The sequence below is a fragment of the Ascaphus truei genome, chromosome 13 (genome assembly GCF_040206685.1).
Source record: "Ascaphus truei isolate aAscTru1 chromosome 13, aAscTru1.hap1, whole genome shotgun sequence".
Taxonomy (NCBI): domain Eukaryota; kingdom Metazoa; phylum Chordata; class Amphibia; order Anura; family Ascaphidae; genus Ascaphus; species Ascaphus truei.
In genome coordinates, this window is record NC_134495.1 from 10,361,936 (window position 1) to 10,385,037 (window position 23,102).

General features: G+C 55.6%; 2 protein-coding genes across 3 annotated transcripts in view; one reads left to right on the forward strand and one right to left on the reverse strand.

Annotated features, from left to right (window-relative positions):
• The window catches only part of GNAZ (G protein subunit alpha z), an 87,026-nt gene extending 64,365 nt beyond the window's left edge, over nt 1-22,661 (forward strand). For both annotated transcript variants that reach the window (XM_075568444.1, XM_075568446.1), the window contains one exon: nt 21,519-22,661. In XM_075568444.1, coding sequence (XP_075424559.1) covers nt 21,519-21,863 — 345 coding nt within the window. In that variant the 3' untranslated portion in view covers nt 21,864-22,661. The remainder of the gene's footprint in view (nt 1-21,518) is intronic.
• RSPH14 (radial spoke head 14 homolog) overlaps nt 1-23,102 on the reverse strand; it is a 104,599-nt gene that overhangs the window by 69,503 nt on the left and 11,994 nt on the right. The gene's annotated exons all lie outside the window — the stretch shown is intronic.

Sequence of the window (23,102 nt, forward strand, 5' to 3'; positions counted from 1 at the left end):
GTCCCTATAACTCTGCCTCTGTGCGCAGGTCTCTCTCTGTCCCTATAACTCTGCCTCTGTGCGCAGGTCTCTCTCTGTCCCTATAACTCTGCCTCTGTGCGCAGGGCTCTCTCTGTCCCTATAACTCTGCCTCTGTGCGCAGGGCTCTCTCTGTCACTATAACTCTGCATCTGTGCGCAGGGCTCTCTCTGGCCCTATAACTCTGTCTCTGTGCGCAGGGCTCTCTCTGTCCCTATAACTCTGCCTCTGTGCGCAGGTCTCTCTCTGTTCCTATAACTCTGCCTCTGTGCGCAGGGCTCTCTCTGTCCCTATAACTCTGCCTCTGTGTGCAGGGCTCTCTCTGTCCCTATAACTCTGCCTCTGTGCGCAGGGCTCTCTGCCTCTGTGCGCAGGTCTCTCTCTGTCCCTATAACTCTGCCTCTGTGTGCAGGTCTCTCTCTGGCTCTATAACTCTGCCTCTGTGCGCAGGTCTCTCTATGGCCCTATAACTCTGCCTCTGTGCGCAGGGCTCTCTCTCTCTGTCCCTATAACTCGGCCTCTGTGCGCAGGGCTCTCTCTCTGTCCCTATAACTCTGCCTCTGTGCGCAGGTCTCTCTCTGTCCCGATAACTCTGCCTCTGTGCGCAGGGCTCTCTCTCTATCCCTATAACTCTGCCTCTGTGCGCAGGGCTCTCTCTCTGTCCCGATAACTCTGCCTCTGTGCGCAGGGCTCTCTCTGTCCCTATAACTCTGCCTTTGTGCGCAGGGCTCTCTCTGTCCCTATAACTCTGCCTCTGTGCGCAGGGCTCTCTCTGTCCCTATAACTCTGCCTCTGTGCGCAGGTCTCTCTCTGTCCCTATAACTCTGCCTCTGTGCGCAGGTCTCTCTCTGTCCCGATAACTCTGCCTCTGTGCGCAGGGCTCTCTCTGTCCCTATAACTCTGCCTCTGTGCGCAGGTCTCTCTCTGTCCCTATAACTCTGCCTCTGTGCTCAGGTCTCTCTCTGTCCCTATAACTCTGCCTCTGTGCGCAGGGCTCTCTCTGTCCCTATAGCTCTGCATCTGTGCGCAGGGCTCTCTATGGCCCTATAACTCTGTCTCTGTGCGCAGGGCTCTCTCTCTGTCCCTATAACTCTGCCTCTGTGTGCAGGTCTCTCTCTGGCTCTATAACTCTGCCTCTGTGCGCAGGTCTCTCTATGGCCCTATAACTCTGCCTCTGTGCGCAGGGCTCTCTCTATCCCTATAACTCTGCCTCTGTGCGCAGGTCTCTCTGTCCCTATAACTCTGCCTCTGTGCGCAGGTCTTTCTCTGTCCCTATAACTCTGCCTCTGTGCGCAGGGCTCTCTCTCTGTCCCTATAACTCGGCCTCTGTGCGCAGGGCTCTCTCTCTGTCCCTATAACTCTGCCTCTGTGCGCAGGTCTCTCTCTGTCCCGATAACTCTGCCTCTGTGCGCAGGGCTCTCTCTCTATCCCTATAACTCTGCCTCTGTGCGCAGGTCTCTCTCTGTCCCTATAACTCTGCCTCTGTGCGCAGGTCTCTCTCTGTCCCGATAACTCTGCCTCTGTGCGCAGGGCTCTCTCTGTCCCTATAACTCTGCCTCTGTGCGCAGGTCTCTCTCTGTCCCTATAACTCTGCCTCTGTGCGCAGGGCTCTCTCTGTCCCTATAACTCTGCCTCTGTGCGCAGGTCTCTCTCTATCCCTATAACTCTGCCTCTGTGCGCAGGTCTCTCTCTGTTCCTATAACTCTGCCTCTGTGCGCAGGGCTCTCTCTGTCCCTATAACTCTGCCTCTGTGCGCAGGGCTCTCTCTGTCCCTATAACTCTGCCTCTGTGCGCAGGGCTCTCTGCCTCTGTGCGCAGGTCTCTCTCTGTCCCTATAACTCTGCCTCTGTGCGCAGGTCTCTCTCTGTCCCTATAACTCTGCCTCTGTGCGCAGGGCTCTCTCTGTCCCTATAACTCTGCCTCTGTGCGCAGGTCTCTCTCTGTCCCTATAACTCTGCCTCTGTGCGCAGGGCTCTCTCTGTCCCTATAACTCTGCCTCTGTGCGCAGGGCTCTCTCTGTCACTATAACTCTGCCTCTGTGCGCAGGGCTCTCTCTGTCCCTGTAACTCTGCCTCTGTGCTCAGGTCTCTCTCTGTCCCTATAACTCTGCCTCTGTGCGCAGGGCTCTCTCTGTCCCTATAGCTCTGCATCTGTGCGCAGGGCTCTCTCTGTCCCTATAACTCTGCCTCTGTGCACAGGGCTCTCTCTCTCTGTCCCTATACAGTAACTCTGCCTCTGTGCGCAGGGCTCTCTCTGTCCCTATAACTCTGCCTCTGTGCGCAGGGCTCTCTCTGTCCCTATAACTCTGCCTCTGTGCGCAGGGCTCTCTCTGTCCCTATAACTCTGCCTCTGTGCGCAGGTCTCTCTCTGTCCCTATAACTCTGCCTCTGTGCGCAGGTCTCTCTCTGTCCCTATAACTCTGCCTCTGTGCGCAGGGCTCTCTCTGTCCCTATAACTCTGCCTCTGTGCGCAGGGCTCTCTCTGTCACTATAACTCTGCATCTGTGCGCAGGGCTCTCTCTGGCCCTATAACTCTGTCTCTGTGCGCAGGGCTCTCTCTGTCCCTATAACTCTGCCTCTGTGCGCAGGTCTCTCTCTGTTCCTATAACTCTGCCTCTGTGCGCAGGGCTCTCTCTGTCCCTATAACTCTGCCTCTGTGCGCAGGGCTCTCTCTGTCCCTATAACTCTGCCTCTGTGCGCAGGGCTCTCTGCCTCTGTGCGCAGGTCTCTCTCTGTCCCTATAACTCTGCCTCTGTGTGCAGGTCTCTCTCTGGCTCTATAACTCTGCCTCTGTGCGCAGGTCTCTCTATGGCCCTATAACTCTGCCTCTGTGCGCAGGGCTCTCTCTCTCTGTCCCTATAACTCGGCCTCTGTGCGCAGGGCTCTCTCTCTGTCCCTATAACTCTGCCTCTGTGCGCAGGTCTCTCTCTGTCCCGATAACTCTGCCTCTGTGCGCAGGGCTCTCTCTCTATCCCTATAACTCTGCCTCTGTGCGCAGGGCTCTCTCTCTGTCCCGATAACTCTGCCTCTGTGCGCAGGGCTCTCTCTGTCCCTATAACTCTGCCTTTGTGCGCAGGGCTCTCTCTGTCCCTATAACTCTGCCTCTGTGCGCAGGGCTCTCTCTGTCCCTATAACTCTGCCTCTGTGCGCAGGTCTCTCTCTGTCCCTATAACTCTGCCTCTGTGCGCAGGTCTCTCTCTGTCCCGATAACTCTGCCTCTGTGCGCAGGGCTCTCTCTGTCCCTATAACTCTGCCTCTGTGCGCAGGTCTCTCTCTGTCCCTATAACTCTGCCTCTGTGCTCAGGTCTCTCTCTGTCCCTATAACTCTGCCTCTGTGCGCAGGGCTCTCTCTGTCCCTATAGCTCTGCATCTGTGCGCAGGGCTCTCTCTGGCCCTATAACTCTGTCTCTGTGCGCAGGGCTCTCTCTCTGTCCCTATAACTCTGCCTCTGTGTGCAGGTCTCTCTCTGGCTCTATAACTCTGCCTCTGTGCGCAGGTCTCTCTATGGCCCTATAACTCTGCCTCTGTGCGCAGGGCTCTCTCTATCCCTATAACTCTGCCTCTGTGCGCAGGTCTCTCTGTCCCTATAACTCTGCCTCTGTGCGCAGGTCTTTCTCTGTCCCTATAACTCTGCCTCTGTGCGCAGGGCTCTCTCTCTGTCCCTATAACTCGGCCTCTGTGCGCAGGGCTCTCTCTCTGTCCCTATAACTCTGCCTCTGTGCGCAGGTCTCTCTCTGTCCCGATAACTCTGCCTCTGTGCGCAGGGCTCTCTCTCTATCCCTATAACTCTGCCTCTGTGCGCAGGGCTCTCTCTCTGTCCCTATAACTCTGCCTCTGTGCGCAGGTCTCTCTCTGTCCCGATAACTCTGCCTCTGTGCGCAGGGCTCTCTCTGTCCCTATAGCTCTGCCTCTGTGCGCAGGGCTCTCTCTGGCCCTATAACTCTGTCTCTGTGCGCAGGTCTCTCTCTGTCCCTATAACTCTGCCTCTGTGCGCAGGTCTCTCTCTGTCCCTATAACTCTGCCTCTGTGCGCAGGGCTCTCTCTCTGTCCCTATAACTCTGCCTCTGTGTGCAGGTCTCTCTCTGGCTCTATAACTCTGCCTCTGTGCGCAGGTCTCTCTCTGGCTCTATAACTCTGCCTCTGTGCGCAGGGCTCTCTCTGTCCCTATAACTCTGCCTCTGTGCGCAGGGCTCTCTCTGTTCCTATAACTCTGCCTCTGTGCGCAGGTCTCTCTCTATCCCTATAACTCTGCCTCTCTGCGCAGGTCTCTCTCTGTCCCTATAACTCTGCTTCTGTGCGCAGGTCTCTCTCTGTCCCTATAACTCTGCCTCTGTGCGCAGGTCTCTCTCTGTTCCCATAACTCTGCCTCTGTGCGCAGGGCTCTCTCTCTGTCCCTATAACTCTGCCTCTGTGCGCAGGTCTCTCTCTGTCCCTATAACTCTGCTTCTGTGCGCAGGTCTCTCTCTGTCCCTATAACTCTGCCTCTGTGCGCAGGTCTCTCTCTGTACCTATAACTCTGCCTCTGTGCGCAGGTCTCTCTCTCGGTCCCTATAACTCTGCCTCTGTGCGCAGGGCTCTCTCTGTCCCTATAACTCTGCCTCTGTGCACAGGGCTCTCTCTCTCTGTCCCTATACAGTAACTCTGCTTCTGTGCGCAGGGCTCTCTCTGTCCCTATAACTCTGCCTCTGTGCGCAGGGCTCTCTCTGTCCCTATAACTCTGCCTCTGTGCACAGGGCTCTCTCTCTCTGTCCCTATACAGTAACTCTGCTTCTGTGCGCAGGGCTCTCTCTGTCCCTGTAACTCTGCCTCTGTGCTCAGGTCTCTCTCTGTCCCTATAACTCTGCCTCTGTGCGCAGGGCTCTCTCTGTCCCTATAGCTCTGCATCTGTGCGCAGGGCTCTCTCTGTCCCTATAACTCTGCCTCTGTGCACAGGGCTCTCTCTCTCTGTCCCTATACAGTAACTCTGCCTCTGTGCGCAGGGCTCTCTCTGTCCCTATAACTCTGCCTCTGTGCGCAGGGCTCTCTCTGTCCCTATAACTCTGCCTCTGTGCGCAGGGCTCTCTCTGTCCCTATAACTCTGCCTCTGTGCGCAGGTCTCTCTCTGTCCCTATAACTCTGCCTCTGTGCGCAGGTCTCTCTCTGTCCCTATAACTCTGCCTCTGTGCGCAGGGCTCTCTCTGTCCCTATAACTCTGCCTCTGTGCGCAGGGCTCTCTCTGTCACTATAACTCTGCATCTGTGCGCAGGGCTCTCTCTGGCCCTATAACTCTGTCTCTGTGCGCAGGGCTCTCTCTGTCCCTATAACTCTGCCTCTGTGCGCAGGTCTCTCTCTGTTCCTATAACTCTGCCTCTGTGCGCAGGGCTCTCTCTGTCCCTATAACTCTGCCTCTGTGTGCAGGGCTCTCTCTGTCCCTATAACTCTGCCTCTGTGCGCAGGGCTCTCTGCCTCTGTGCGCAGGTCTCTCTCTGTCCCTATAACTCTGCCTCTGTGTGCAGGTCTCTCTCTGGCTCTATAACTCTGCCTCTGTGCGCAGGTCTCTCTATGGCCCTATAACTCTGCCTCTGTGCGCAGGGCTCTCTCTCTCTGTCCCTATAACTCGGCCTCTGTGCGCAGGGCTCTCTCTCTGTCCCTATAACTCTGCCTCTGTGCGCAGGTCTCTCTCTGTCCCGATAACTCTGCCTCTGTGCGCAGGGCTCTCTCTCTATCCCTATAACTCTGCCTCTGTGCGCAGGGCTCTCTCTCTGTCCCGATAACTCTGCCTCTGTGCGCAGGGCTCTCTCTGTCCCTATAACTCTGCCTTTGTGCGCAGGGCTCTCTCTGTCCCTATAACTCTGCCTCTGTGCGCAGGGCTCTCTCTGTCCCTATAACTCTGCCTCTGTGCGCAGGTCTCTCTCTGTCCCTATAACTCTGCCTCTGTGCGCAGGTCTCTCTCTGTCCCGATAACTCTGCCTCTGTGCGCAGGGCTCTCTCTGTCCCTATAACTCTGCCTCTGTGCGCAGGTCTCTCTCTGTCCCTATAACTCTGCCTCTGTGCTCAGGTCTCTCTCTGTCCCTATAACTCTGCCTCTGTGCGCAGGGCTCTCTCTGTCCCTATAGCTCTGCATCTGTGCGCAGGGCTCTCTATGGCCCTATAACTCTGTCTCTGTGCGCAGGGCTCTCTCTCTGTCCCTATAACTCTGCCTCTGTGTGCAGGTCTCTCTCTGGCTCTATAACTCTGCCTCTGTGCGCAGGTCTCTCTATGGCCCTATAACTCTGCCTCTGTGCGCAGGGCTCTCTCTATCCCTATAACTCTGCCTCTGTGCGCAGGTCTCTCTGTCCCTATAACTCTGCCTCTGTGCGCAGGTCTTTCTCTGTCCCTATAACTCTGCCTCTGTGCGCAGGGCTCTCTCTCTGTCCCTATAACTCGGCCTCTGTGCGCAGGGCTCTCTCTCTGTCCCTATAACTCTGCCTCTGTGCGCAGGTCTCTCTCTGTCCCGATAACTCTGCCTCTGTGCGCAGGGCTCTCTCTCTATCCCTATAACTCTGCCTCTGTGCGCAGGTCTCTCTCTGTCCCTATAACTCTGCCTCTGTGCGCAGGTCTCTCTCTGTCCCGATAACTCTGCCTCTGTGCGCAGGGCTCTCTCTGTCCCTATAACTCTGCCTCTGTGCGCAGGTCTCTCTCTGTCCCTATAACTCTGCCTCTGTGCGCAGGGCTCTCTCTGTCCCTATAACTCTGCCTCTGTGCGCAGGTCTCTCTCTATCCCTATAACTCTGCCTCTGTGCGCAGGTCTCTCTCTGTTCCTATAACTCTGCCTCTGTGCGCAGGGCTCTCTCTGTCCCTATAACTCTGCTTCTGTGCGCAGGGCTCTCTCTGTCCCTATAACTCTGCCTCTGTGCGCAGGGCTCTCTGCCTCTGTGCGCAGGTCTCTCTCTGTCCCTATAACTCTGCCTCTGTGCGCAGGTCTCTCTCTGTCCCTATAACTCTGCCTCTGTGCGCAGGGCTCTCTCTGTCCCTATAACTCTGCCTCTGTGCGCAGGTCTCTCTCTGTCCCTATAACTCTGCCTCTGTGCGCAGGGCTCTCTCTGTCCCTATAACTCTGCCTCTGTGCGCAGGGCTCTCTCTGTCACTATAACTCTGCCTCTGTGCGCAGGGCTCTCTCTGTCCCTGTAACTCTGCCTCTGTGCTCAGGTCTCTCTCTGTCCCTATAACTCTGCCTCTGTGCGCAGGGCTCTCTCTGTCCCTATAGCTCTGCATCTGTGCGCAGGGCTCTCTCTGTCCCTATAACTCTGCCTCTGTGCACAGGGCTCTCTCTCTCTGTCCCTATACAGTAACTCTGCCTCTGTGCGCAGGGCTCTCTCTGTCCCTATAACTCTGCCTCTGTGCGCAGGGCTCTCTCTGTCCCTATAACTCTGCCTCTGTGCGCAGGGCTCTCTCTGTCCCTATAACTCTGCCTCTGTGCGCAGGTCTCTCTCTGTCCCTATAACTCTGCCTCTGTGCGCAGGTCTCTCTCTGTCCCTATAACTCTGCCTCTGTGCGCAGGGCTCTCTCTGTCCCTATAACTCTGCCTCTGTGCGCAGGGCTCTCTCTGTCACTATAACTCTGCATCTGTGCGCAGGGCTCTCTCTGGCCCTATAACTCTGTCTCTGTGCGCAGGGCTCTCTCTGTCCCTATAACTCTGCCTCTGTGCGCAGGTCTCTCTCTGTTCCTATAACTCTGCCTCTGTGCGCAGGGCTCTCTCTGTCCCTATAACTCTGCCTCTGTGCGCAGGGCTCTCTCTGTCCCTATAACTCTGCCTCTGTGCGCAGGGCTCTCTGCCTCTGTGCGCAGGTCTCTCTCTGTCCCTATAACTCTGCCTCTGTGTGCAGGTCTCTCTCTGGCTCTATAACTCTGCCTCTGTGCGCAGGTCTCTCTATGGCCCTATAACTCTGCCTCTGTGCGCAGGGCTCTCTCTCTCTGTCCCTATAACTCGGCCTCTGTGCGCAGGGCTCTCTCTCTGTCCCTATAACTCTGCCTCTGTGCGCAGGTCTCTCTCTGTCCCGATAACTCTGCCTCTGTGCGCAGGGCTCTCTCTCTATCCCTATAACTCTGCCTCTGTGCGCAGGGCTCTCTCTCTGTCCCGATAACTCTGCCTCTGTGCGCAGGGCTCTCTCTGTCCCTATAACTCTGCCTTTGTGCGCAGGGCTCTCTCTGTCCCTATAACTCTGCCTCTGTGCGCAGGGCTCTCTCTGTCCCTATAACTCTGCCTCTGTGCGCAGGTCTCTCTCTGTCCCTATAACTCTGCCTCTGTGCGCAGGTCTCTCTCTGTCCCGATAACTCTGCCTCTGTGCGCAGGGCTCTCTCTGTCCCTATAACTCTGCCTCTGTGCGCAGGTCTCTCTCTGTCCCTATAACTCTGCCTCTGTGCTCAGGTCTCTCTCTGTCCCTATAACTCTGCCTCTGTGCGCAGGGCTCTCTCTGTCCCTATAGCTCTGCATCTGTGCGCAGGGCTCTCTCTGGCCCTATAACTCTGTCTCTGTGCGCAGGGCTCTCTCTCTGTCCCTATAACTCTGCCTCTGTGTGCAGGTCTCTCTCTGGCTCTATAACTCTGCCTCTGTGCGCAGGTCTCTCTATGGCCCTATAACTCTGCCTCTGTGCGCAGGGCTCTCTCTATCCCTATAACTCTGCCTCTGTGCGCAGGTCTCTCTGTCCCTATAACTCTGCCTCTGTGCGCAGGTCTTTCTCTGTCCCTATAACTCTGCCTCTGTGCGCAGGGCTCTCTCTCTGTCCCTATAACTCGGCCTCTGTGCGCAGGGCTCTCTCTCTGTCCCTATAACTCTGCCTCTGTGCGCAGGTCTCTCTCTGTCCCGATAACTCTGCCTCTGTGCGCAGGGCTCTCTCTCTATCCCTATAACTCTGCCTCTGTGCGCAGGGCTCTCTCTCTGTCCCTATAACTCTGCCTCTGTGCGCAGGTCTCTCTCTGTCCCGATAACTCTGCCTCTGTGCGCAGGGCTCTCTCTGTCCCTATAGCTCTGCCTCTGTGCGCAGGGCTCTCTCTGGCCCTATAACTCTGTCTCTGTGCGCAGGTCTCTCTCTGTCCCTATAACTCTGCCTCTGTGCGCAGGTCTCTCTCTGTCCCTATAACTCTGCCTCTGTGCGCAGGGCTCTCTCTCTGTCCCTATAACTCTGCCTCTGTGTGCAGGTCTCTCTCTGGCTCTATAACTCTGCCTCTGTGCGCAGGTCTCTCTCTGGCTCTATAACTCTGCCTCTGTGCGCAGGGCTCTCTCTGTCCCTATAACTCTGCCTCTGTGCGCAGGGCTCTCTCTGTTCCTATAACTCTGCCTCTGTGCGCAGGTCTCTCTCTATCCCTATAACTCTGCCTCTCTGCGCAGGTCTCTCTCTGTCCCTATAACTCTGCTTCTGTGCGCAGGTCTCTCTCTGTCCCTATAACTCTGCCTCTGTGCGCAGGTCTCTCTCTGTTCCCATAACTCTGCCTCTGTGCGCAGGGCTCTCTCTCTGTCCCTATAACTCTGCCTCTGTGCGCAGGTCTCTCTCTGTCCCTATAACTCTGCCTCTGTGCGCAGGTCTCTCTCTGTCCCTATAACTCTGCCTCTGTGCGCAGGGCTCTCTCTGTCCCTATAACTCTGCCTCTGTGCGCAGGTCTCTCTCTATCCCTATAACTCTGCCTCTGTGCGCAGGTCTCTCTCTGTTCCTATAACTCTGCCTCTGTGCGCAGGGCTCTCTCTGTCCCTATAACTCTGCTTCTGTGCGCAGGGCTCTCTCTGTCCCTATAACTCTGCCTCTGTGCGCAGGGCTCTCTGCCTCTGTGCGCAGGTCTCTCTCTGTCCCTATAACTCTGCCTCTGTGCGCAGGTCTCTCTCTGTCCCTATAACTCTGCCTCTGTGCGCAGGGCTCTCTCTGTCCCTATAACTCTGCCTCTGTGCGCAGGTCTCTCTCTGTCCCTATAACTCTGCCTCTGTGCGCAGGGCTCTCTCTGTCCCTATAACTCTGCCTCTGTGCGCAGGGCTCTCTCTGTCACTATAACTCTGCCTCTGTGCGCAGGGCTCTCTCTGTCCCTGTAACTCTGCCTCTGTGCTCAGGTCTCTCTCTGTCCCTATAACTCTGCCTCTGTGCGCAGGGCTCTCTCTGTCCCTATAGCTCTGCATCTGTGCGCAGGGCTCTCTCTGTCCCTATAACTCTGCCTCTGTGCACAGGGCTCTCTCTCTCTGTCCCTATACAGTAACTCTGCCTCTGTGCGCAGGGCTCTCTCTGTCCCTATAACTCTGCCTCTGTGCGCAGGGCTCTCTCTGTCCCTATAACTCTGCCTCTGTGCGCAGGGCTCTCTCTGTCCCTATAACTCTGCCTCTGTGCGCAGGTCTCTCTCTGTCCCTATAACTCTGCCTCTGTGCGCAGGTCTCTCTCTGTCCCTATAACTCTGCCTCTGTGCGCAGGGCTCTCTCTGTCCCTATAACTCTGCCTCTGTGCGCAGGGCTCTCTCTGTCACTATAACTCTGCATCTGTGCGCAGGGCTCTCTCTGGCCCTATAACTCTGTCTCTGTGCGCAGGGCTCTCTCTGTCCCTATAACTCTGCCTCTGTGCGCAGGTCTCTCTCTGTTCCTATAACTCTGCCTCTGTGCGCAGGGCTCTCTCTGTCCCTATAACTCTGCCTCTGTGCGCAGGGCTCTCTCTGTCCCTATAACTCTGCCTCTGTGCGCAGGGCTCTCTGCCTCTGTGCGCAGGTCTCTCTCTGTCCCTATAACTCTGCCTCTGTGTGCAGGTCTCTCTCTGGCTCTATAACTCTGCCTCTGTGCGCAGGTCTCTCTATGGCCCTATAACTCTGCCTCTGTGCGCAGGGCTCTCTCTCTCTGTCCCTATAACTCGGCCTCTGTGCGCAGGGCTCTCTCTCTGTCCCTATAACTCTGCCTCTGTGCGCAGGTCTCTCTCTGTCCCGATAACTCTGCCTCTGTGCGCAGGGCTCTCTCTCTATCCCTATAACTCTGCCTCTGTGCGCAGGGCTCTCTCTCTGTCCCGATAACTCTGCCTCTGTGCGCAGGGCTCTCTCTGTCCCTATAACTCTGCCTTTGTGCGCAGGGCTCTCTCTGTCCCTATAACTCTGCCTCTGTGCGCAGGGCTCTCTCTGTCCCTATAACTCTGCCTCTGTGCGCAGGTCTCTCTCTGTCCCTATAACTCTGCCTCTGTGCGCAGGTCTCTCTCTGTCCCGATAACTCTGCCTCTGTGCGCAGGGCTCTCTCTGTCCCTATAACTCTGCCTCTGTGCGCAGGTCTCTCTCTGTCCCTATAACTCTGCCTCTGTGCTCAGGTCTCTCTCTGTCCCTATAACTCTGCCTCTGTGCGCAGGGCTCTCTCTGTCCCTATAGCTCTGCATCTGTGCGCAGGGCTCTCTCTGGCCCTATAACTCTGTCTCTGTGCGCAGGGCTCTCTCTCTGTCCCTATTACTCTGCCTCTGTGTGCAGGTCTCTCTCAGGCTCTTTAACTCTGCCTCTGTGCGCAGGTCTCTCTATGGCCCTATAACTCTGCCTCTGTGCGCAGGGCTCTCTCTATCCCTATAACTCTGCCTCTGTGCGCAGGTCTCTCTGTCCCTATAACTCTGCCTCTGTGCGCAGGTCTTTCTCTGTCCCTATAACTCTGCCTCTGTGCGCAGGGCTCTCTCTCTGTCCCTATAACTCGGCCTCTGTGCGCAGGGCTCTCTCTCTGTCCCTATAACTCTGCCTCTGTGCGCAGGTCTCTCTCTGTCCCGATAACTCTGCCTCTGTGCGCAGGGCTCTCTCTCTATCCCTATAACTCTGCCTCTGTGCGCAGGGCTCTCTCTCTGTCCCTATAACTCTGCCTCTGTGCGCAGGTCTCTCTCTGTCCCGATAACTCTGCCTCTGTGCGCAGGGCTCTCTCTGTCCCTATAGCTCTGCCTCTGTGCGCAGGGCTCTCTCTGGCCCTATAACTCTGTCTCTGTGCGCAGGTCTCTCTCTGTCCCTATAACTCTGCCTCTGTGCGCAGGTCTCTCTCTGTCCCTATAACTCTGCCTCTGTGCGCAGGGCTCTCTCTCTGTCCCTATAACTCTGCCTCTGTGTGCAGGTCTCTCTCTGGCTCTATAACTCTGCCTCTGTGCGCAGGTCTCTCTCTGGCTCTATAACTCTGCCTCTGTGCGCAGGGCTCTCTCTGTCCCTATAACTCTGCCTCTGTGCGCAGGGCTCTCTCTGTTCCTATAACTCTGCCTCTGTGCGCAGGTCTCTCTCTATCCCTATAACTCTGCCTCTCTGCGCAGGTCTCTCTCTGTCCCTATAACTCTGCTTCTGTGCGCAGGTCTCTCTCTGTCCCTATAACTCTGCCTCTGTGCGCAGGTCTCTCTCTGTTCCCATAACTCTGCCTCTGTGCGCAGGGCTCTCTCTCTGTCCCTATAACTCTGCCTCTGTGCGCAGGTCTCTCTCTGTCCCTATAACTCTGCTTCTGTGCGCAGGTCTCTCTCTGTCCCTATAACTCTGCCTCTGTGCGCAGGTCTCTCTCTGTACCTATAACTCTGCCTCTGTGCGCAGGTCTCTCTCTCGGTCCCTATAACTCTGCCTCTGTGCGCAGGGCTCTCTCTGTCCCTATAACTCTGCCTCTGTGCACAGGGCTCTCTCTCTCTGTCCCTATACAGTAACTCTGCTTCTGTGCGCAGGGCTCTCTCTGTCCCTATAACTCTGCCTCTGTGCGCAGGGCTCTCTCTGTCCCTATAACTCTGCCTCTGTGCGCAGGTCTCTCTCTGTCCCTATAACTCTGCCTCTGTGCGCAGGGCTCTCTCTGTCCCTATAACTCTGCCTCTGTGCGCAGGGCTCTCTCTCTGTCCCTATAACTCTGTCTCTGTGCGCAGGTCTCTCTCTGTCCCTATAACTCTGCCTCTGTGCGCAGGTCTCTCTCTGTCCCTATAACTCTGCCTCTGTGCGCAGGGCTCTCTCTGTCCCTATAACTCTGCCTCTGTGCGCAGGTCTCTCTCTGTCCCTATAACTCTGCCTCTGTGCGCAGGGCTCTCTCTGTCCCTATAACTCTGCCTCTGTGCGCAGGGCTCTCTCTGTCACTATAACTCTGCCTCTGTGCGCAGGTCTCTCTATGGCCCTATAACTCTGCCTCTGTGCGCAGGGCTCTCTCTATCCCTATAACTCTGCCTCTGTGCGCAGGTCTCTCTGTCCCTATAACTCTGCCTCTGTGCGCAGGTCTTTCTCTGTCCCTATAACTCTGCCTCTGTGCGCAGGGCTCTCTCTCTGTCCCTATAACTCGGCCTCTGTGCGCAGGGCTCTCTCTCTGTCCCTATAACTCTGCCTCTGTGCGCAGGTCTCTCTCTGTCCCGATAACTCTGCCTCTGTGTGCAGGGCTCTCTCTGTCCCTATAACTCTGCCTTTGTGCGCAGGGCTCTCTCTGTCCCTATAACTCTGCCTCTGTGCGCAGGGCTCTCTCTGTCCCTATAACTCTGCCTCTGTGCGCAGGTCTCTCTCTGTCCCTATAACTCTGCCTCTGTGCGCAGGTCTCTCTCTGTCCCGATAACTCTGCCTCTGTGCGCAGGGCTCTCTCTGTCCCTATAACTCTGCCTCTGTGCGCAGGTCTCTCTCTGTCCCTATAACTCTGCCTCTGTGCGCAGGGCTCTCTCTGTCCCTATAACTCTGCCTCTGTGCGCAGGTCTCTCTCTATCCCTATAACTCTGCCTCTGTGCGCAGGTCTCTCTCTGTTCCTATAACTCTGCCTCTGTGCGCAGGGCTCTCTCTGTCCCTATAACTCTGCCTCTGTGCGCAGGGCTCTCTCTGTCCCTATAACTCTGCCTCTGTGCGCAGGGCTCTCTGCCTCTGTGCGCAGGTCTCTCTCTGTCCCTATAACTCTGCCTCTGTGCGCAGGTCTCTCTCTGTCCCTATAACTCTGCCTCTGTGCGCAGGGCTCTCTCTGTCCCTATAACTCTGCCTCTGTGCGCAGGTCTCTCTCTGTCCCTATAACTCTGCCTCTGTGCGCAGGGCTCTCTCTGTCCCTATAACTCTGCCTCTGTGCGCAGGGCTCTCTCTGTCACTATAACTCTGCCTCTGTGCGCAGGGCTCTCTCTGTCCCTGTAACTCTGCCTCTGTGCTCAGGTCTCTCTCTGTCCCTATAACTCTGCCTCTGTGCGCAGGGCTCTCTCTGTCCCTATAGCTCTGCATCTGTGCGCAGGGCTCTCTCTGTCCCTATAACTCTGCCTCTGTGCACAGGGCTCTCTCTCTCTGTCCCTATACAGTAACTCTGCCTCTGTGCGCAGGGCTCTCTCTGTCCCTATAACTCTGCCTCTGTGCGCAGGGCTCTCTCTGTCCCTATAACTCTGCCTCTGTGCGCAGGGCTCTCTCTGTCCCTATAACTCTGCCTCTGTGCGCAGGTCTCTCTCTGTCCCTATAACTCTGCCTCTGTGCGCAGGTCTCTCTCTGTCCCTATAACTCTGCCTCTGTGCGCAGGGCTCTCTCTGTCCCTATAACTCTGCCTCTGTGCGCAGGGCTCTCTCTGTCACTATAACTCTGCATCTGTGCGCAGGGCTCTCTCTGGCCCTATAACTCTGTCTCTGTGCGCAGGGCTCTCTCTGTCCCTATAACTCTGCCTCTGTGCGCAGGTCTCTCTCTGTTCCTATAACTCTGCCTCTGTGCGCAGGGCTCTCTCTGTCCCTATAACTCTGCCTCTGTGCGCAGGGCTCTCTCTGTCCCTATAACTCTGCCTCTGTGCGCAGGGCTCTCTGCCTCTGTGCGCAGGTCTCTCTCTGTCCCTATAACTCTGCCTCTGTGTGCAGGTCTCTCTCTGGCTCTATAACTCTGCCTCTGTGCGCAGGTCTCTCTATGGCCCTATAACTCTGCCTCTGTGCGCAGGGCTCTCTCTCTGTCCCTATAACTCGGCCTCTGTGCGCAGGGCTCTCTCTCTGTCCCTATAACTCTGCCTCTGTGCGCAGGTCTCTCTCTGTCCCGATAACTCTGCCTCTGTGCGCAGGGCTCTCTCTCTATCCCTATAACTCTGCCTCTGTGCGCAGGGCTCTCTCTCTGTCCCGATAACTCTGCCTCTGTGCGCAGGGCTCTCTCTGTCCCTATAACTCTGCCTTTGTGCGCAGGGCTCTCTCTGTCCCTATAACTCTGCCTCTGTGTGCAGGGCTCTCTCTGTCCCTATAACTCTGCCTCTGTGCGCAGGTCTCTCTCTGTCCCTATAACTCTGCCTCTGTGCGCAGGTCTCTCTCTGTCCCGATAACTCTGCCTCTGTGCGCAGGGCTCTCTCTGTCCCTATAACTCTGCCTCTGTGCGCAGGTCTCTCTCTGTCCCTATAACTCTGCCTCTGTGCTCAGGTCTCTCTCTGTCCCTATAACTCTGCCTCTGTGCGCAGGGCTCTCTCTGTCCCTATAGCTCTGCATCTGTGCGCAGGGCTCTCTCTGGCCCTATAACTCTGTCTCTGTGCGCAGGGCTCTCTCTCTGTCCCTATAACTCTGCCTGTGTGTGCAGGTCTCTCTCTGGCTCTATAACTCTGCCTCTGTGCGCAGGTCTCTCTATGGCCCTATAACTCTGCCTCTGTGCGCAGGGCTCTCTCTATCCCTATAACTCTGCCTCTGTGCGCAGGTCTCTCTGTCCCTATAACTCTGCCTCTGTGCGCAGGTCTTTCTCTGTCCCTATAACTCTGCCTCTGTGCGCAGGGCTCTCTCTCTGTCCCTATAACTCGGCCTCTGTGCGCAGGGCTCTCTCTCTGTCCCTATAACTCTGCCTCTGTGCGCAGGTCTCTCTCTGTCCCGATAACTCTGCCTCTGTGCGCAGGGCTCTCTCTCTATCCCTATAACTCTGCCTCTGTGCGCAGGGCTCTCTCTCTGTCCCTATAACTCTGCCTCTGTGCGCAGGTCTCTCTCTGTCCCGATAACTCTGCCTCTGTGCGCAGGGCTCTCTCTGTCCCTATAGCTCTGCCTCTGTGCGCAGGGCTCTCTCTGGCCCTATAACTCTGTCTCTGTGCGCAGGTCTCTCTCTGTCCCTATAACTCTGCCTCTGTGCGCAGGTCTCTCTCTGTCCCTATAACTCTGCCTCTGTGCGCAGGGCTCTCTCTCTGTCCCTATAACTCTGCCTCTGTGTGCAGGTCTCTCTCTGGCTCTATAACTCTGCCTCTGTGCGCAGGTCTCTCTCTGGCTCTATAACTCTGCCTCTGTGCGCAGGGCTCTCTCTGTCCCTATAACTCTGCCTCTGTGCGCAGGTCTCTCTGTCCCTATAACTCGGCCTCTGTGCGCAGGGCTCTCTCTCTGTCCATATAACTCTGCCTCTGTGCGCAGGTCTCTCTCTGTCCCGATAACTCTGCCTCTGTGCGCAGGGCTCTCTCTCTATCCCTATAACTCTGCCTCTGTGCGCAGGGCTCTCTCTCTGTCCCTATAACTCTGCCTCTGTGCGCAGGTCTCTCTCTGTCCCGATAACTCTGCCTCTGTGCGCAGGGCTCTCTCTGTCCCTATAACTCTGCCTTTGTGCGCAGGGCTCTCTCTGTCCCTATAACTCTGCCTCTGTGTGCAGGGCTCTCTCTGTCCCTATAACTCTGCCTCTGTGCGCAGGTCTCTCTCTGTCCCTATAACTCTGCCTCTGTGCGCAGGTCTCTCTCTGTCCCGATAACTCTGCCTCTGTGCGCAGGGCTCTCTCTGTCCCTATAACTCTGCCTCTGTGCGCAGGTCTCTCTCTGTCCCTATAACTCTGCCTCTGTGCGCAGGGCTCTCTCTGTCCCTATAACTCTGCCTCTGTGCGCAGGTCTCTCTCTATCCCTATAACTCTGCCTCTGTGCGCAGGTCTCTCTCTGTTCCTATAACTCTGCCTCTGTGCGCAGGTCTCTCTCTATCCCTATAACTCTGCCTCTCTGCGCAGGTCTCTCTCTCTGGCCCTATAACTCTGCCTCTGTGCGCAGGGCTCTCTCTGTCCCTATAACTCTGCCTCTGTGCGCAGGGCTCTCTCTGTTCCTATAACTCTGCCTCTGTGCGCAGGTCTCTCTCTATCCCTATAACTCTGCCTCTCTGCGCAGGTCTCTCTCTCTGGCCCTATAACTCTGCCCCTGTGCGCAGGGCTCTCTCTGTCCCCATAACTCTGCCTCTGTGCGCAGGGCTCTCTCTCTGTCCCTATAACTCTGCCTCTGTGCGCAGGTCTCTCTCTGTCCCTATAACACTGCTTCTGTGCGCAGGTCTCTCTCTGTCCCTATAACTCTGCCTCTGTGCGCAGGTCTCTCTCTGTACCTATAACTCTGCCTCTGTGCGCAGGTCTCTCTCTCTGTCCCTATAACTCTGCCTCTGTGCGCAGGGCTCTCTCTGTCCCTATAACTCTGCCTCTGTGCACAGGGCTCTCTCTCTCTGTCCCTATACAGTAACTCTGCCTCTGTGCGCAGGGCTCTCTCTGTCCCTATAACTCTGCCTCTGTGCGCAGGGCTCTCTCTGTCCCTATAACTCTGCCTCTGTGCGCAGGGCTCTCTCTGTCCCTATAACTCTGCCTCTGTGCGCAGGGCTCTCTCTGTCCCTATAACTCTGCCTCTGTGCGCAGGGCTCTCTCTCTGTCCCTATAACTCTGTCTCTGTGCGCAGGTCTCTCTCTGTCCCTATAACTCTGCCTCTGTGCGCAGGTCTCTCTCTGTCCCTATAACTCTGCCTCTGTGCGCAGGGCTCTCTCTGTCCCTATAACTCTGCCTCTGTGCGCAGGGCTCTCTCTGTCACTATAACTCTGCCTCTGTGCGCAGGTCTCTCTATGGCCCTATAACTCTGCCTCTGTGCGCAGGGCTCTCTCTATCCCTATAACTCTGCCTCTGTGCGCAGGTCTCTCTGTCCCTATAACTCTGCCTCTGTGCGCAGGTCTTTCTCTGTCCCTATAACTCTGCCTCTGTGCGCAGGGCTCTCTCTCTGTCCCTATAACTCGGCCTCTGTGCGCAGGGCTCTCTCTCTGTCCCTATAACTCTGCCTCTGTGCGCAGGTCTCTCTCTGTCCCGATAACTCTGCCTCTGTGCGCAGGGCTCTCTCTGTCCCTATAACTCTGCCTTTGTGCGCAGGGCTCTCTCTGTCCCTATAACTCTGCCTCTGTGCGCAGGGCTCTCTCTGTCCCTATAACTCTGCCTCTGTGCGCAGGTCTCTCTCTGTCCCTATAACTCTGCCTCTGTGCGCAGGTCTCTCTCTGTCCCAATAACTCTGCCTCTGTGCGCAGGGCTCTCTCTCTCCCTATAACTCTGCCTCTGTGCGCAGGTCTCTCTCTGTCCCTATAACTCTGCCTCTGTGCGCAGGGCTCTCTCTGTCCCTATAACTCTGCCTCTGTGCGCAGGTCTCTCTTTATCCCTATAACTCTGCCTCTGTGCGCAGGTCTCTCTCTGTTCCTATAACTCTGCCTCTGTGCGCAGGGCTCTCTCTGTCCCTATAACTCTGCCTCTGTGCGCAGGGCTCTCTCTGTCCCTATAACTCTGCCTCTGTGCGCAGGGCTCTCTCTGTTCCTATAACTCTGCCTCTGTGCGCAGGTCTCTCTCTATCCCTATAACTCTGCCTCTCTGCGCAGGTCTCTCTCTCTGGCCCTATAACTCTGCCTCTGTGCGCAGGGCTCTCTCTGTCCCCATAACTCTGCCTCTGTCCGCAGGGCATTTTGCTTCTTCCCACTGACCTCAGGTAAATCCTGGTAGAATGCACGGGTTGATAAAGTGCTGTTGCAGGTGCGTTCATATAGTCCATATATTGTTTATAGCTTGCAATAAATTTTGATCTGCTATTGCCATTTTGGAGTTGCCTGGATATTTTTCCTTCTCTTCAAAACTGGAAGTTGGATTTCGTTGGCAGTGCTCTGTCTTCACTTGCTATCTCCCAGAGTGCCCGGGTTCCCCGATCTGCCCCCATTACAGACCCCCCCCCCCCCCCAAGAGCATTGCTGATCCTGACCTTCGTGCAGCCATGAGATGCATAATGCCAGGTCTCACTTGCTCCGTATGCTCTGACCCCGTAGGATCCATGTCCATACAATAACCTGTGGTCAAGGCATTCTCTGAAACGCTCAGTGATCCCCCCCCGGCAGCTCCCCCCCTCTCTCTCTGTGCCGCGTACTCAGGACACTCAAGACATATACCAAAACCTGAGGATTGAAATCTCGCAGCTTACATCTTCATTTACATTAGAAGCCGTTACAATGTCAGAGGAATGACTCAGCCCCCCCATATCTCTCGGCTCAGAAACTGCCTACAATAAATCCTATTACTGGCTCTGAATCCAGGCAGGAGAGCGGAGAGCGGACACATCGCTGATACCCCACTACACATTCTGCTGCTGCTTCTCCCTCCGTCCCTGTCCACGGGCCTCCAGAGCTCACTTGCCTCCTGTTAATTAATTGTTGGTATATAGGCTAATTAAAATGGTTACATTGCTAACGGTGTGGGGTACTCAGCTGGAAACAGTAATAAGAGAAGATGTTCTCCTAGGGGCCAGCTGCCATAGCCACGGTCCGCTTTGTCACGACTGCTTAAGCTAGCGCCTTTCTCTTGCCGTGAAATGGTTACAGCAGGGGTGCTGAACTCCAGTCCCCCCTCCCCACCCCCCAACAGGTCAGGTTTTCAAGATATCCCAGCTTCAGCACAGGTGGCTCAATCAGAGGCTCAAAGACTGAGCCTCTGATTGAGCCACGTGTGCTGAAGCAGGAACTGATTGAGCCACCTGTGCTGAAGCTGTGACTGACGCTGGGATTTCCTGAAAACCTGTTGGGGGGAGGGGGGAGGGGGGGCTGAAGTTGAGCACCCCTGTGTTGCGGGATGGTTTCCTAACCTTGAATGCTGGTCCCACTAATGGGGTTCCCGGGGGGGGACCCAGAGTAACAGGCGAGACGCTCTCCCTGGGAAATACAGGCACAGAAAGAGGAGGACAGAGAATGGGAGAAGGTGAAAGAGACAGGAATCTGCATCGATAACACCATTCATATATCCCAATAAGTAGAATATATTCATTCTTTCACACGGGCTGGTTTTGCCCAAAGGCACAAAAAAAACGATTGATTTTTGGGCTGGGGGCGAGGTAAAGAGTTTGGGAACCACTGGGTTAAGCCAAGGGGAGGGGGGGAGGCTCAACTCCAGTCCTGAAGCCCCCCCCAAAAAAAGTCAGGATTTCAGGATATCTCTGCTTCAGCACAGGTGGCTCAATCAGTCCCAGCTTCAGCACAGGTGGCTCAATCAGTCCCTGCTTCAACACAGGTGGTGCCGTCTTGGACTGAGCCACTGATTGAGCCACCTTTGCTGAAGCTGGGATATCCTGAAAACCTGACCTGTTGGTGGGGCAGGGGCTTGAGGACTGGAGCTGAGCACCCCTGGGTTAAGGCATAGTGGGGGTTCAGAATTAAATGAGAATCGCAAAGAACAGGGAGAGGGACAATCCCCGCCCTCCCCCCCCCCTAAAAAAAAAGCTGTGTAACCATCTGCCCCTCACACTGGAAGGCCCCCGTTGCAGGGCTTCTCTGCCGGTGTTTTCACCCTGTCAGTGTGCAGCAAGGTGATCCTTTCACCACGAGACTGGTTAAAACACGCACCGCTGGTGAGCAGTTCTCAGTTTGCTCACCTGGACCCCCCCTACTACCTGCAACAGGGGAAAGCTTCTCACCCCCAGCTGCTGGTCCAGTGACCTCTTTCTTACACTAGCTATGTGACGGGGTGAGCCTGGTGTAACATATGGTGGTGCTGAGTATCTCTGCATTTAGCGTATGCGCATAACGCTGGAAGAACGAAGCCAGCCAAATGGCCCTTATCTTGCTGCCAGTTTCTGTGCAGAGTTTGCACGACGCCAACAACTCTCACTAGGATCCAACCTGTTGTGATAACAAACAGTGTGTCGTAGCTGCTATTGCCTCGGCGTTTCGCTCGTGCAGAGACGCCCGTGGGTCTCTGCAGCTGTAAATCTTGTTGCTACCAATACTGTTTTTTGGGGGGGGCTTCAGTTATTAATGATAAGACCCTGTATAGGGTGCGAGTCTTGTAACTATTCCATGGCAAGGGGTAGCCAACTCCAGTCCTCAAGGGCTACCAACAGGTCAGGTTTTAAAAAAATATCCCTGCTTCAGCACAGGTGGCTCAATCAGTCCTTGCTTCAGCACAGGTGGCTCAGTCTTCGAGTGAGCCACTGATTGAGCCACCTTTGCTGAAGCAGGGATATTCTTACAAACTGACCTGTTGGTGGCCCTTGAAGACTGCAGCTGGGCACCCCTATTCTGTGGCATCCTCGGCTAAGGACTCTGAGCAGGTATAAGCTCTATACACACACAGGCGTCTCCAAAGCCAGCACCATATGTATCACAGAACATGAATCCTGCTTCAAGCAGTTGGAGTTTGTTCCTGTGATTGTTACACTGGTGTTGCAGCTAGAGACTTTAATAGATACCCACCACCGACACCCACACACATCAGGACACTTCGGCAGCCTCACCTCCCCGCTTCTTCACTTGCTAATAAAACTTGTTAGCGTCAGGCGTTTTGAATGCTGAAACCTTTGCAGGGAGGCAGATCCATGTACCCTGAACACCATGGCCTGCGATTCTGTGCCTATAACCCTGTTCTCCCTCCTTCCCACAGAGCCGCATGGCAGAAAGCCTTCGCCTCTTCGACTCCATCTGCAACAACAACTGGTTCGTCAACACCTCGCTCATCCTCTTCCTCAACAAGAAGGACCTCCTGGCCGAGAAGATCCGGCGCATCCCGCTCACCGTCTGCTTCCCCGACTACAGGGGGCAGAACACGTACGAGGAGGCGGCTGTCTACATCCAGCGCCAGTTTGAGGACTTGAACCGCAACAAGGAGACCAAGGAGATTTACTCGCACTTCACCTGCGCCACGGACACCAGCAACATCCAGTTTGTGTTTGATGCAGTGACAGATGTCATCATCCAGAATAATCTCAAATACATCGGCCTGTGCTAGGTTTTCCCACCGTCCGTCCCCCCCCCCCCGCGCAGCCCCCACACGGAGCCACACGTGGAGGAGGGGGCATGCCCGTAAACCCCGAGACAACATGACAGGGGGATACGGCGAACGCAGGAAAAAGGAGGCAGCACTCAGGAGCCCCCAATACATACAGCACTGAGAGACCAGACAGAATCCATCCTCGCCTGCACAAACGCTTCGTTCTAAAAGGGGAAGGGGGTCGCGGTTTTTTTTCTAGGGGAGGGGGGGGCTCAACTCCAGTCCTCAAGCCCCCTCAACAGGTCGGGTTTTCAGGTTATCCCTGCTTCAGCACAGGTGGCTCGGTCCGAGCCACCTGTGCTGGAGCAGGGACGGATTGAGCCACCTTTGCTGAAGCAGGGATAGCCTGAAAATCTGACCTGTTGGTGCGGCTTGAGGACTGGAGTTGAGCACCCCTGGAGTTGAGCACCCCTGGAGTTGAGCACCCCTGGAGTTGAGCACCCCTGGAGTTGAGCACCCTTGCTCTAGAGGTTGCAAAGGTGTCTGAAACTCCTGGTGTGTGACCGGGAAAGTGCTGTGCTCTCTGCTTCCTGGGTCACGTACGTACGTATGTGTGTGTGTGTGTGTGTGTGTGTGTGTGTTTGTGTGTGGATCTATTTGTGCCTGACTGGTGTCAGGAGTGTTAAAGTTCAGGAGGTCTCCCCGTGACTGGTTGTGAGTCGCATTGTCTGGTTATCCGGAGAGATCTGGCCTGTGCCAGGGAAGACGCCGGCTCTGTAGTCGCTGGTTTGTGTCAGAGACGGGGGTGGGAGGGGGGGGGGGGAGGGGGGTGGTTGGCGGCGAAGGCTTCTTTGCCAGCATCGAACAAACAAGTACAATAAAACAAATATGGATTGTCCCAGCTAAATCCGGCCCGACGTGTATGTGCCATAACGGCGTCCCCTGCAGATGCCGGGGTCCCAGTGCTCACTGATTTACAGGCTTGTATGGTAACTTAAAGATTGCTCTGCATTTGCAACTCTGAGCAGGTTTGGCTGCAAAATAGGGATCAAAGGGTATGATTGTGCAGTCGGAATTTTCTCGGCGCTTTCACCGCACCTTTTAATGATCGCATTGAATTGTGCAACTTAAGAACGTTTTTAGCCCTGTTTTGCAGCTGCTACATATTGCAAACTGACATAACACATTTTTACCACCCCATCAGTCGCCCCCCCCTGTATTGAATAGGTTACCCCAAAGCCCTCCCAGAGCAACAGC